The sequence below is a fragment of the Anarrhichthys ocellatus genome, unplaced genomic scaffold, assembly GCF_004355925.1.
Source record: "Anarrhichthys ocellatus isolate YVR2014 unplaced genomic scaffold, GSC_Weel_1.0 scaffold5, whole genome shotgun sequence".
Lineage (NCBI taxonomy): Eukaryota > Metazoa > Chordata > Actinopteri > Perciformes > Anarhichadidae > Anarrhichthys > Anarrhichthys ocellatus.
The window spans coordinates 8,941,120-8,953,241 of NW_022280035.1; the positions used below are offsets into that span (position 1 = coordinate 8,941,120).

At 38.8% G+C, this 12,122-nt stretch overlaps 1 protein-coding gene across 1 annotated transcript; it reads right to left on the reverse strand.

The window, feature by feature from the left end:
* Positions 1–1,504: 1,504 nt before the first annotated feature.
* ptk6b (PTK6 protein tyrosine kinase 6b) lies at positions 1,505–10,902 on the reverse strand. Its single transcript, XM_031845007.1, has 8 exons — positions 10,304–10,902; positions 8,732–8,853; positions 8,010–8,173; positions 7,492–7,657; positions 5,546–5,707; positions 5,098–5,279; positions 4,866–5,019; positions 1,505–4,103 (listed from the first exon to the last, which is right to left on the reverse strand). The coding sequence occupies exons 1-8, from the start codon at positions 10,720–10,722 to the stop codon at positions 3,922–3,924; spliced, it is 1,551 nt and encodes a 516-aa protein (XP_031700867.1). The 5' UTR covers positions 10,723–10,902; the 3' UTR covers positions 1,505–3,921.
* Between the last annotated feature and the right edge of the window lie 1,220 nt (positions 10,903–12,122).

Below are 12,122 nucleotides of genomic sequence, written 5' to 3' on the forward strand. Positions count from 1 at the left end.
GTTCTGTAATCTCGAGAACCCGTTTTTTATAATAGCCTGCCATGATGTAATCCTGTGTTGTTGCTCTTTATACAACTCAAGAACAAAAAGTGACATGATTTGTACTTCATACTTCTTCCATCACTGCTCTTTTCCAACAAATCCAAATGCATATCTATTTGCTTTTAATGGTAATATCACTGACTGAAGTATTGATAATATCAGTTGTGCTAAAGTCGTATCGTTATTTTTCTGCAGGGAACAAACCAAACAGTGATTGGAAAGCTACCTAAGATTGAACTAACGTCTCACAACACTTGCTTCTGGTCTTGGCTGTTGAACAGAAGCTCTTTCTGCCTATCGGCAGAGCTCAACCTCACTCTCTAATCCACTTTCACTTCTTCTCAGTCTGACCGGTGTGAAGAAAGCTGCATGATTCACACAGAACAGCTCATCATCTTAAATATAATCTGACTTAGAATATTTTGATGAGATTTCTACTCGGCTGGTTTTCAGTGGAAGATGTCAGGTGGGGTCTGGTTGTGAACTATATATAAAAGGGCAGCATGACCTGCAGCTGTGAATGGTTGTTTCACTCCTTTGTTATGCAAGAGCAGACTTTGCCCTGCAGCCTGTGAAACAACAAGTCTATTAATCCCGACTACGGGATGAACGCCAAGGTGATATGCCTTGTCAGCAGACAGTTGAGCAATAAGGTCTTAGATGTGAGGGAGTTTACAAAAACAAGCTTTAATCCCCTGACCTCAGTGCAGGTTACCTACTACTGGATTACATCAAACTGTATCTCTGCACACATAATCATCAAGGCTTTACATGCTCCCCTCTGCAGAGTAAACGTGGCAAGTAAGTATACTTGACCTACTAGTTGCACTTTCTTTTTCCTTCTTACTTATGTTGGTCACTGGCATATGTCTCATACATCTCATATATCTTGAGATCCTGTTTTGTTATCGTTTCAATAAGTAAAATGAAAATATAAAAACTCTCATGAGGCAGAAAAAGAATAACCATATTTTTCTTCTCTTCTGAATTTGTAGCATTTTTTAATTTTGGGGGGATTGAATCACCCTTATAGATGTTATTTGAAATTTTGAAAATATATAATTATATATTATAAAATGTTGAATTGAATTAAAGTTATTCTTAAAGATATTGATATTCTTTGGTAAAATGTGTGAGAGACGAGATGGGGAAGAAACCGAGTTTGGAAATAAACATAAAACTTTAAACACCATATTCATTATGTCATAAAAATGACCAACCGTTTATGTCAGTATTCATAAAGGGTTTGACAATAACATATTTGGCCAAAAAAGCTCTTTAAATTTGAACTCCAACAACAGCAGAGAGACAGAGACTGTGGGTCAAACGTCAAGTTGTATTTACCCTGTTTACTCCGAAAGCAGACAGGAGGGAATGTAACACCCAGAGGGACACAGACACACACACACACACGCGCGCACACACACACACATTGATTAGAATAGAATAGAATAGAATAGAAACCCTTTTTATTGTCATATACATATACACATACACGAAATTTGACCTCTGCATTTGACCCATCAAATGCAGACCCATTGTCTGGGAAGCACTTTCCTTGACGTACATAAATGCACATTATCAAAAGTGTTCTTTAGCACTTGTCACAATCATATTATTTATAGATTCATAACATCATTGCTGATGTTGACATGTGCATTGTCCCTCTTTATTCCCAAACTGTTGGTCTGTTCCTTATAATCCACATATCACATTTCACATTTCTTATATTTTCTATATTAGTGACTTGCCGATCTTACTTTTTCAGTTCCGATACCAGGTATTTGGGTATCGATGTTGAGTACCGATCCGATACCCGTATGCCTCACTGTGTGGAAGTAACTGAGATTATTCTGTAATGTATAAGGCAACATCAGGCTGTAAACATTGCTTTTGTAACTCTGTAAAACAAAATGTAAACCATGAACATAAATGTACTGAATTGTTATTTTATTTAAATAATGATATCCAATACATGATCAGCCCATCGTCACTGATCCCCGATCCAGTTATTTGACTCAGAATCAGATCTATATTCGATATCACTATCGGTGCATCTCTGATTTTATATCTGTAGCACTTGTTCTTAACCTGAGGATCGAGACCTCCACAAGCTGTCACTAGATGAATTTTAGGGTTTACAAGATGATTAACAGATAAGGAAAGCAGAAAAAACATTTACGTTAAACTAAGTTATACTATTTGTTTTTTAGAGAAGACTGGACTTTGAGAGGAACTGTTGAAATACTGCTGGTGTATGAGCTGTGAAGAAGATATTTATACAATGAGTGTGTGTGTGCTGCCCCTCTCTGGACAAAGCCTAACATTGCAGCTGATAGTATTGACTTTATCGACAAGTAAGACATTTATTAAAGTAAAATGAGTTTGTTGAAAGCTTTACAAATCAATTTGTACAAGGCTGCTGGTGTATGTCTCTCTAAATGTTTTGAGGTTGTCGTGACTCAACATTTTTAGTTGGAGCTGTTAATCACATTTGCTTACTTTGATTTCACTCAGCACAAATGAAATGGAGACACTTTAGTTTGCCTCTTTGCGTAGCTTTTGATCACGTGATCCTCATCGGCGGATGTTGAGTGTCAGCCCGGTTGTCATGTAGTCACTTTTCCATTTTCAATGTTTATCTTTTGCCTCGATCAAACTCTCTCTGATGGTGAAGATCATGTGAAGTGATAAGAAGCTCCATAGCAGCTACTAAATGGATCTTTGGGTGAGATTGTTTTGTCAAGTGTTGTTTTAAAGGTTTAGCATGAACTTTCACATACAAAATAACTATTTGTATATTAATTACTCACCCAGTGTTACCTTGAATTCTTGAAGAAAACTTTGTTTTCTCACATGCCTCCAGAGTGAACAGAGGATCAAAAACTGAGCGAAACTATATCAAAACATCAGTTTCAAACTCTCACACAACTTGTGCAGTAAATCTCGTTTATCTAGTCGTATGCTCACTTCTGAAACACGTGCATCTTCTGCCACTATTGTCACACTTGCTGTTTTTTTTAGCAAAGATGCATGAGACATAGAATATACTGCATGAGTTGTGTGAGAGTTTGTAAACTGATGTTTTGATATAGATTTGCGGTGGTTAAACGCGGCCCCCATTTACTTCAATTCATCAAGACGTTTCAAAGTTTTCCTCAAGAATTCAAGGTAACGGGGGGAGTAACTGATATACAAATAGTCATTTTGAAGGTGAAGTATTCCTTCAAATGGTGACAAGAGGCAACATGAAGGATACGTTTAAAATTCACATTAATCTCAAACATTCAGCTGATACTAAATCTCATCGCATATGGCTTCTCATGGTTCTATATTCGATTCTATATTTCTCACTATTCGATCGAAAAGATAAAATTCATTAGCAGCTGTTTTATTAACTGCTTAATCTTTGAAGTCATTCTTTCTTGTACTGATGCCAATCTCCGGTTCCAGACTTGTTGCTGCTTTTCAAGCGTTAAAAACCCAAATTACCATATTTAAACATCTTTTTTTGTTCTACCAAGGGACCAAAACCCAAATAGAGTTTAGTTTATCACGGAAGACTAAACAAATCGGCAAATTGTGACATTGTACAAGCCAGAAGCAGAGAAATATTTACATTTTTGGTTTAATCTCCGCAAAATCATCAGATTAATCGATAATGAGAATAATCAATCGGCCTAGTGGACTGAATAAAGTACATCAGGCGTTGCATTTTTGCACATTGCAAACACACATTCAAAGTCTTTCTCCGCAAGAGCCTGTAAAATCCGTTTAGTTTCCGTTTAAGAGTCCTCAGTGAAAAGCTGTCGTGATCCCGGCTCCGTGTCGGCCTCTCTGTGGTGCTGAGGTTGTACTGCAGGTTGTGGAAGGTGGCGGTCATTCCATCTCGTAGGAGCTGCTGTCCAGTTTCACCTTGAGGGACTTAAAGTCTGGCCTGTCGTCAACCTTGGTGCTCCAACAGTTGAGCATAATTTTGTAGAGAGAGTCTGGACAATTGGGCGGAGCTGGCATCCTGTACCCGTTGGTAACTTGCTGGTATGTTTCCTGGTTGTTATATGCTGACAGGGAGCAAGGGATGGAGTTCAGAAGTGGTGACATAACATATGAATAAAGATGACGACCCCAAATCACAGAGTTTTGCACGGGACCAATATTGTCACATGACCTCTGTGTTTGGCGAAATATGGTAGGGTATTTGCTGTAGAATTTTCTTTTGACAAATTATGGAAATTGCTGATTTGCACGGGATTAAGATCACAGACGACCTCCGCAAATATTAGTAATTAATGCTAGTCCTGTTCAAACAGAGCTTACAGGAGACATAATGTGCTCATTCAGGTCCATGCTTGTAGTTTGGGTTTCTATTAGAACATGTTTCCATGAATATACATGTATACATGTATACAACCTACAATGCTTCTATTTAGCACCTGACTCTTTAAGCCCCCCTCCCGATAAAGCCCAGTTCGCTCTGATTGGTCAGCGTTTCCGGTCTTTCACATCTGGTCTTTCACAGCGTCACAGCAGCCGTCTCAACTACATGGAGTTAAGCGTCACTTCCAACAGTGACTATATAGTTGTAACATCCCCATTTATAGGGAAATTGGTTATTTATTTCATCATCTTCTGAAAACTCACATTCAATAAATATATTCAATCACTTTGGATGAACAGATGAAATTGGAAATAAGAATTGAACACTATCTATAGAACATGGGAAAATATTTTCCACAAGGACTTCGGTTTGATATTTTATTTTTGTTATAACCATGTATAATTGATTAAAAACTCTTATCCAAAGACTATTTAATTCCACCAACCTGGGTAAGGAGCGCCTCCATAGGTCAAAATCTCATAGAGCAAGACACCAAAAGACCAGACGTCTGACTTGTTGGAGAACTTCCCGTGGCTGATGGCCTCAGGAGCGCTCCACTTGTAGGGCATCTTTTTATCGTCTGTGATGTAGAACGGCTCCTGGATGAGGAGAAATCTTTGTCTTAAAACCCTGCAGCCTTGATTTGACTTCAAAAAGACATTTCCCTTCCTTCCTACCTTGATCACTCTGGCTAGTCCAAAGTCAGCCACCTTACAGATATAATGCTCCCCCACCAGGACATTTCGAGCTGCCAAATCTCTGTGGATGCTGTTCTGCTCCTCCAGGTATGACATCCCATCAGCCACCTGGGCACCCATGTCAATGAGTGATGCAATGTCTTGATTGTGCCCCTCTGGACCTGCAAAACGACAGAAATAGATTCGCACTGAGAATTACACCAAAGTGCATCTAGTGTCACTTTTAATTCTAAGTTCTAAATTCTAAGTTTAACATTCAAGTGCGTCTGATTGTATTTATCTATGTGGCAAAGTATGAATGCGCTTGAGGCCAATGTGTTGGTTGTGAGTGCCACTAACATCCAAACCTCCTCAAGGGAGTTAAGAGAGAGGAAAGGGACAAATGTAAGCCCAGGATTTAGGAAAGGAAGGAGAGGAGGTTTTCTACCTCTGAGGAAACTCAGCAGGCTGCCTTTCTCCATCAGCTCAGTGATGATGTAGTAAGGGGCTGAGGCTGTGCAGACAGCAAACAGAGAGATGAGGTGACGATGGCGTAGACTCTTCAGGATCTGAACTTCCCTCTGAAATTCATGGTGGTTCAACTCCGAGTCTGGGAAGAGAAAGAGACAGACGGAGAGAGAGAGAATGGGGGGAGAAAACAAAAACGGATCATATGTCACAGTCCCTGTAACATCCAACATCATAAAACTAGTTTTTGTGTAATTTGAGCCACTGTCTGCCACAAATCTTTGCATGCAAACTTTTGATTGAAAGTCGATAGTGATTTTGAGAATCTATCAGAAAACATGATCGAGATACTCAATTTTATCGATATTTTATTACACCCCTAATATCTTGTGTAATCTTAATTTTGTATAATGAAGTCTCTGGATTACCTTGAATTGGATTAATACATGTCTAACATTTGTTATTATGTTTCATTGATAATCAATTCATAAAGCAGTATCTCAACAGAGTTCCTCTTCCATGTATTAACATGTTTGTTTCAATGAGCTAATGACTCATTGTAGGACCCATGTTTTTGATTTGAGTTAAAGTGTAAAAGGCCTTTTAAGCACTGGGTGGTGTTTGTGGTTCAGCCAATTTAAGCTACTAAAGTATAGGACGTATGGTCACGACACTCATTACTCGGCTTATGAGCATGATTTATAAACTAATAGAAGGAAACTGACTACAAGTAAATCCTGTGTTTTATTAAATTTGAACAATATAGTCAGTGTTTACCTGTGTTACAAACTATTAATCATAAATATCTAGAATCATCTGCCCTGAGTTTCAGTCTACAGATACATTGTGAACAGTAATACCTGGAAATATGAGCTATTTACTTCCTGTTTTATACAATATTACTTTACAATGAGTCATCAGAGCTACTTGACAGACTGCACTTTGCGTCATACTTCTACAATAGCTCACCTGACTATTCCCATTTTACTTTTTGAAGTCGTTTGTTACACACAATTGATAAAAAACATGTATTGTGATTATTTTAACAATATGAATGTCAATGCTGCTTGAATTATGTGTCAGCAAAGAGAAGAATCACGGGGATTACCGTGATTGATCTCTCGTTATTCTTGTTCTGTCTCTCATCAGTTTTACTGACATGTATTACTCGAATGTTATCGAAAATGCATGTTTGCATTCTTAGACAACACAGGGAGGAAAACAGGCACTCTTTACCAGCAGTAGTGGAAAGTAAATAAGTTAATGTACTTAAGTACAATTTTGAGGTACTTGAGTATTTCAATTTCATGCTACTTCATACCTTTCAGAGGGAAATCTTTTTCTTTTTACTTTATTACATTTATCTGACAGGTATAGTTACTTTTCAGATGAAGATTTTTTTAACATATGATAAACTTATACAACACATCGTTAAAGATTACACAAGATAACCAGAATCAATGTCTATTCCAGGCCTCTGGAATAGACATGTTTATGTTTCAGATGTGTATGATTGGAGAAAAAGTCGATAAAATGTAAACCAAATTTGTCACAGCCCTTCAGATTTATCTCGTGAGCTTTTGGAGGTACCCGACCCCAAACTGGAGACCACTGGTTCCCCAGTACCGTACTATAAATAACATATAGCAGTACAAACCTTGAGCCGCCGCAACAGTAAAATCTTGCCTACACATAGATGCATCAGTATTAATAATTGTAATGCTTTTACTTTTGATTTATCAGGTACATTTAGCTTATACTTAGGTACTTTTAGATACAATTTTAAATGCAGCACTTTTATTATATTGTTTTATTTGTGCTTTTGTAGTAGTTAGAATAATCAGAGCTTTTGCCAAACAGCTCCTCATGATCAAAAATCCATCTATTAAATAAAGCTTCATTAGATCAACAAAGATGATGAAATACCACTTTTGATGATCTTGATGGCGACATTAATGTGATTTTTCCAGCGTCCCCGGTAGACTTCAGCGAAGCATCCAGTGCCCAGCTTCTCCTCCAGGGTGAACTCATCTTTCGGGAGCTCCCACTCATCCACTGTAAAGTGATTCAAATCTGGGGTGGTGGGCTTTTTCTGAAGGAGGAAGCACACGTGGACATACTTGTATCTAATAAAGGGACACAGATACAGTACATACATTCTCATCCATACATGTGGGCTTCGGGTTAAATTAGTATCTTATGATCAATCTTTGATTTTTTTTTTTTCCATCACTGCAAAATGTGGAAATGTGATATATGTAAAATATATCTGTAAGGTTTGATGCCCCAACTAATTTTTTAATTTTTAAGTATTTGACAATTATTTTCTTGATGAATTGTTTAGTCTGTAAAATGTCCACAGGATTTGTTTTCATAAATAAGAAATAAGGTCGATAAACAAACAAGCAAAGAGATGGAAACAAAACCAACAGAGCCTGTCCTACCCTCTTGCACGGGTTTCCCAGTGTGACGGTGTTGTTCAGGCTGTTGGCGCTGTAGAACTCCACCAAGTCGATCAGAGAGCTAAATCGGTGGTTGTACGCCACGTGAAAAGAACCGTCGTCTGTTTTGAGGACCTTGAAATGCTTGACCTGAGTGCTTGACCTCACTGCGGAGAGATTCACACACAGACAAAGTCAAAATCAAGCCCATGATAGCATTTTTGAGTTCTCTTAATATTTGTTACCAAAGTATTGTAGTTTGAGCTTAGAAAAAATAGATTTTCAAAGAAATGTAAAATACCAGATGTAAAATACCAAGGGAAAATAAGTTAGTTAATGAGTGAGCTTTAGATATGCCTGTTTGAAATTGACCAGACTAGTTGTTTCTGTTTTCAGTCTTTGTCTGGAACAAAGCTACCTTCTGCTTTTGAGAGGGGTGAAGCAATATTCTAATCCTGACTTCCCATCATGATTGTGTGAATATGAACGGCTTCCATTCCTCCCTTCCAACAAGCTACAGCCTCATGAGACCGACTGTTTCCCCTTTATTTCACTCAATACTTCCAGCACATGTCATTCTCTTGACAAACACACCCTGCACTGTTTTTTTTTAACTGAAGTGGAACTCCCCTCCCCTCCCTCACTCTATTTCAAACCATTGCCACCACGCAGCTCTTGTTCTCTTTTTTGGGCTTCCTCTGTCACTCCTCTCCTTCTTATCTTACCCGAAAGAACGTGTCCAACGTTGTCTTTCTCACTTTGTCGGATGAGGAAAGCTCCGTGGGCATTTCCTGATCCCAGCAGGTGGCCTTGGGCCTCGAAGCGGTTCATTTTCCCAAAATACCACCTAGATCAAGACAGACAGAATGAAAAAATGAAATATGAAATTATTAGGAAACCCTTTGATAATCAGTCTGTTTACGAGAACTGGCAACAGTTTTTGTTAACAAAACAGTATCTGATATGACAACAACATATCCCTGTAAACATCCGGGGATCTGTTTTTCATTTTTCAAGGTATACCTTTAGTGGTAAGAGTATCTAAACACAGTACGCAGTACAGTACACAAAACAAATAAAGCTTTCTGCCTGGCGTAATCATCTAAAATGGTCTTAATATGTCAATAATATTGTTCATCGCATTCATTTCTGTGACGATACATCATCCAACCAAAGGACTTATTGTGACAGTAATAAAATAATAATATAATTCAAGTAACTCAGTATCTATATTTCATTTCAGCCTTCCAGCAGGTGTTGACATGTGGGAAAAACTTCACATTACACACTTCCCATTCTGTTGAAGCAAAAAACAGAGAGAGAGAGAAAGAAAACAAGAAGTGGTGAGGCTGACTGCCGAAGTGTTTACGTCACAGTTTGCTTCACTGCTAGAAGACACAGACATGGCACTGACATTATGAAAGGTGCTTTGACATTTCTCAGAATGTTAACTGAAAACAGAGGTTTGAAAGGGTTTATGCAATCCAGACAAAGAAGTGACGATGTAATTCTTCACGATATAAAGTTGAGGCTGTATGAATTCCCACTTGGAGACTAAAGGAAATAGATGAGTGGCATCAAAAGGTGGCAGGTTATGGAAGAATGTACTCCACACACACTAGATGAAAATATTACATTTGTGAGGAAGAGTGATGGCTGACATTTGTTGAATGTTCAAGTTTTATAGGAAGCTTTTGCTTGTTTTAGGTATTCTGTAGATGAAGAAATGGCATCAAATTACAGTTTTGCTAGAATATAATTTGCATACACATTATTTCACAGAAAATATGTGTTTCAGGCCCAGAATGGACTCTTCCTCAGGTAGGCTATACCTCAGCTTGAAATGTTGTAGGCTTCTTTCAGATACAATAAGATAGATATTATGTTTAAACAATAGCAATCCATTACCAAAGAGCTGCAGTAAATCATGCATTTGTTAAGTGTATAATTGTAAACTGTCTGACTGAGAATATGTGTTCTGTGTATGGCCATACTTCACAATGCTTCCTGTTGACTAGAATGTCTTACATGCCGAGAGGCTTGTAATCGATATCTTGTTTCATGACCTTCGCCCCATTATTATGTTGTTAGAATGTAAACACATTGCCCGATTGTTAAGCCCATGATTTTTATTGTTGGGATTAATTCCCGTTATATGTGCCAAACTGAACGTGCATAGCAAATCAAATGTACAGTAAATTACGAATTAGGAAGGTCTGCTGAATCAGAAATGTAATGTGCTAAAAGTTAAAGAGCAGTCTGTTTCCGAAAGTATTAAGAAGAAGTGAACCACCCACTGTTGCATCTGTAGGGACTCGGCCCGCTCCAGGTAGTTTTGGGGCACGATCCCGGTCTCCAGGACGCGCCCGTTCGTCTCGATCTTGCGCGCGGTCCACCAGTCTCCGCTGCGGTTGATAACGCTGAACAGATCTCCCTCCTGGAACGACAGCTCATCCGGGTGCCGGGATTCAAACTGCCAGAGCGCCTTGTAGACGGAGCCGCCCTGGGGCACTGTGTCCGACGGGGCGATTGCAATCGGTGGTCTCTCCACACTGGAGCCGTCATTGCTGCTGTCTACCTCACCACCACCTCCCCCACCTTCTCCTCCTCCACCACGTCCTCCATCTTCTGCTCCAGGAGGAGGCTTTTTATCGTTGAAAATCCTCTGCCATAGCGCGTCCAGACATGGGCAAGCTTTTCGAAGACACTCGCCCATTGATTACCTTGATTAGCTCTCTCTTACCGGCTCCTTGTGCCTCAGAGAGCCTCAAAGCGCGTCAGCCAGCTACACCTGTTGGACAGGTAGAGAGGACGGAGCGCAAGGAATCCTCGGAATGCCTCTACAGGGAACACTGCTGCTTCTGGTGTTGTCCTGTCGAGAGCGTGACTAACTGCACTCAAGGGACTGACTGCAACTTCCTTATGCCAGGCAATAATAAAAATCACGAGAACCCCGCCCACATTATCTAAAAAAACGCGTCATAAATCTTACTGCTGGTTATCGATGGTCCAGAAAGATACCGGTAGACTATGGTGTTGATAGATTACCTAACCACCACATATCCATCTATTCAAATAACTACATTCAAATAACTACATTCACCTAACTAACACTTTTATACAGTTTACGGTACTTTTACTTGAGTTATTCAGAGGCAAATACTTGTTTTCTTAAAACGTACCCAAACTAATTTACTTTCTAGTTATTTAGTACATTTGGATTAACAGGGGTGGATCTAGAGATATATATATTCATAGGGTGGCATGGAGACATTAGAAATGACAGAAATATAGAAATCTAGATAATATATCAATATTTGTATTATTAGTCATGGGTCTTTGGAATCGCCAAGTACTTGAATGTAAAGACTTGTACTTGGTCTGAAAAAAGAGGTATTGGTTCATCCTTACCACCATAGAATCAGATATTTCTCAAATGAGAAGCCAGAAGCCCACATAAAGCCTACTTTATCTTCTCTCTGTGTTAGTTCAGACAAGATGTTGTAACAATGGGAGGAGGGAGTGATGACACATTCGGGCACCACATTGGCAGACAACAGAGCTGTGCATACTTCTGTTGCCCGCCTTAATTCAGAGATCACTGCCAGTAAAATCTTGGCGGAACTAAAAACCACTAAGAAGTTCTTGGAATACCTCATTTATTATGCATTTATTTCCACTTCATTTGATCTGATTCTGAAAGTTTTGACAGCATCTGCTGCCAAGATCTGTAACCTGCCTTGCTGACCTGAGACATAAGGGCCATCATTTTTTAGGTTAAAGGTTGACTATTTAACTTTGTAATAGACTCTAATAGCTCCAACAAATCCCAAACAGAGCTGGTCTGTGCTTACTTACAGTAACTTAAAGCCACGGCTGTTTAGTTTATAGCAAACCACAATGTACAGTATGCTTTAAAAATAATTTGTCAGTAATGCAAAATATAAAACCTGCTAAACCACCGATATGGGCCTTTAAAGATAATCTTAAGCATTTTTAGAAGTATGTCTTGTTTCGACCCGTATTCTCAGGTAACTCGTCTTCTTGTTTGACCGTTTTACTTTACTAAAATGTTTTGAATAGTTTTTGTTACCGAGTATCTGTAGCAATGGTACT

Coding starts and splice junctions, on each gene's coding strand:
- ptk6b (XM_031845007.1), bottom strand. CDS start 10,722: ATGGGCGAGTGTCTTCGAAAAGCTTGCCCATGTCTGGACGCGCTATGG. Junction 5,280..5,545: donor CCTGCTGAGTTTCCTCAGAG/GTAGAAAACCTC, acceptor GTCGTTTTGCAG/GTCCAGAGGGGCACAATCAA. Junction 4,104..4,865: donor TGGAGGCGCTCCTTACCCAG/GTTGGTGGAATT, acceptor GCTCCCTGTCAG/CATATAACAACCAGGAAACA.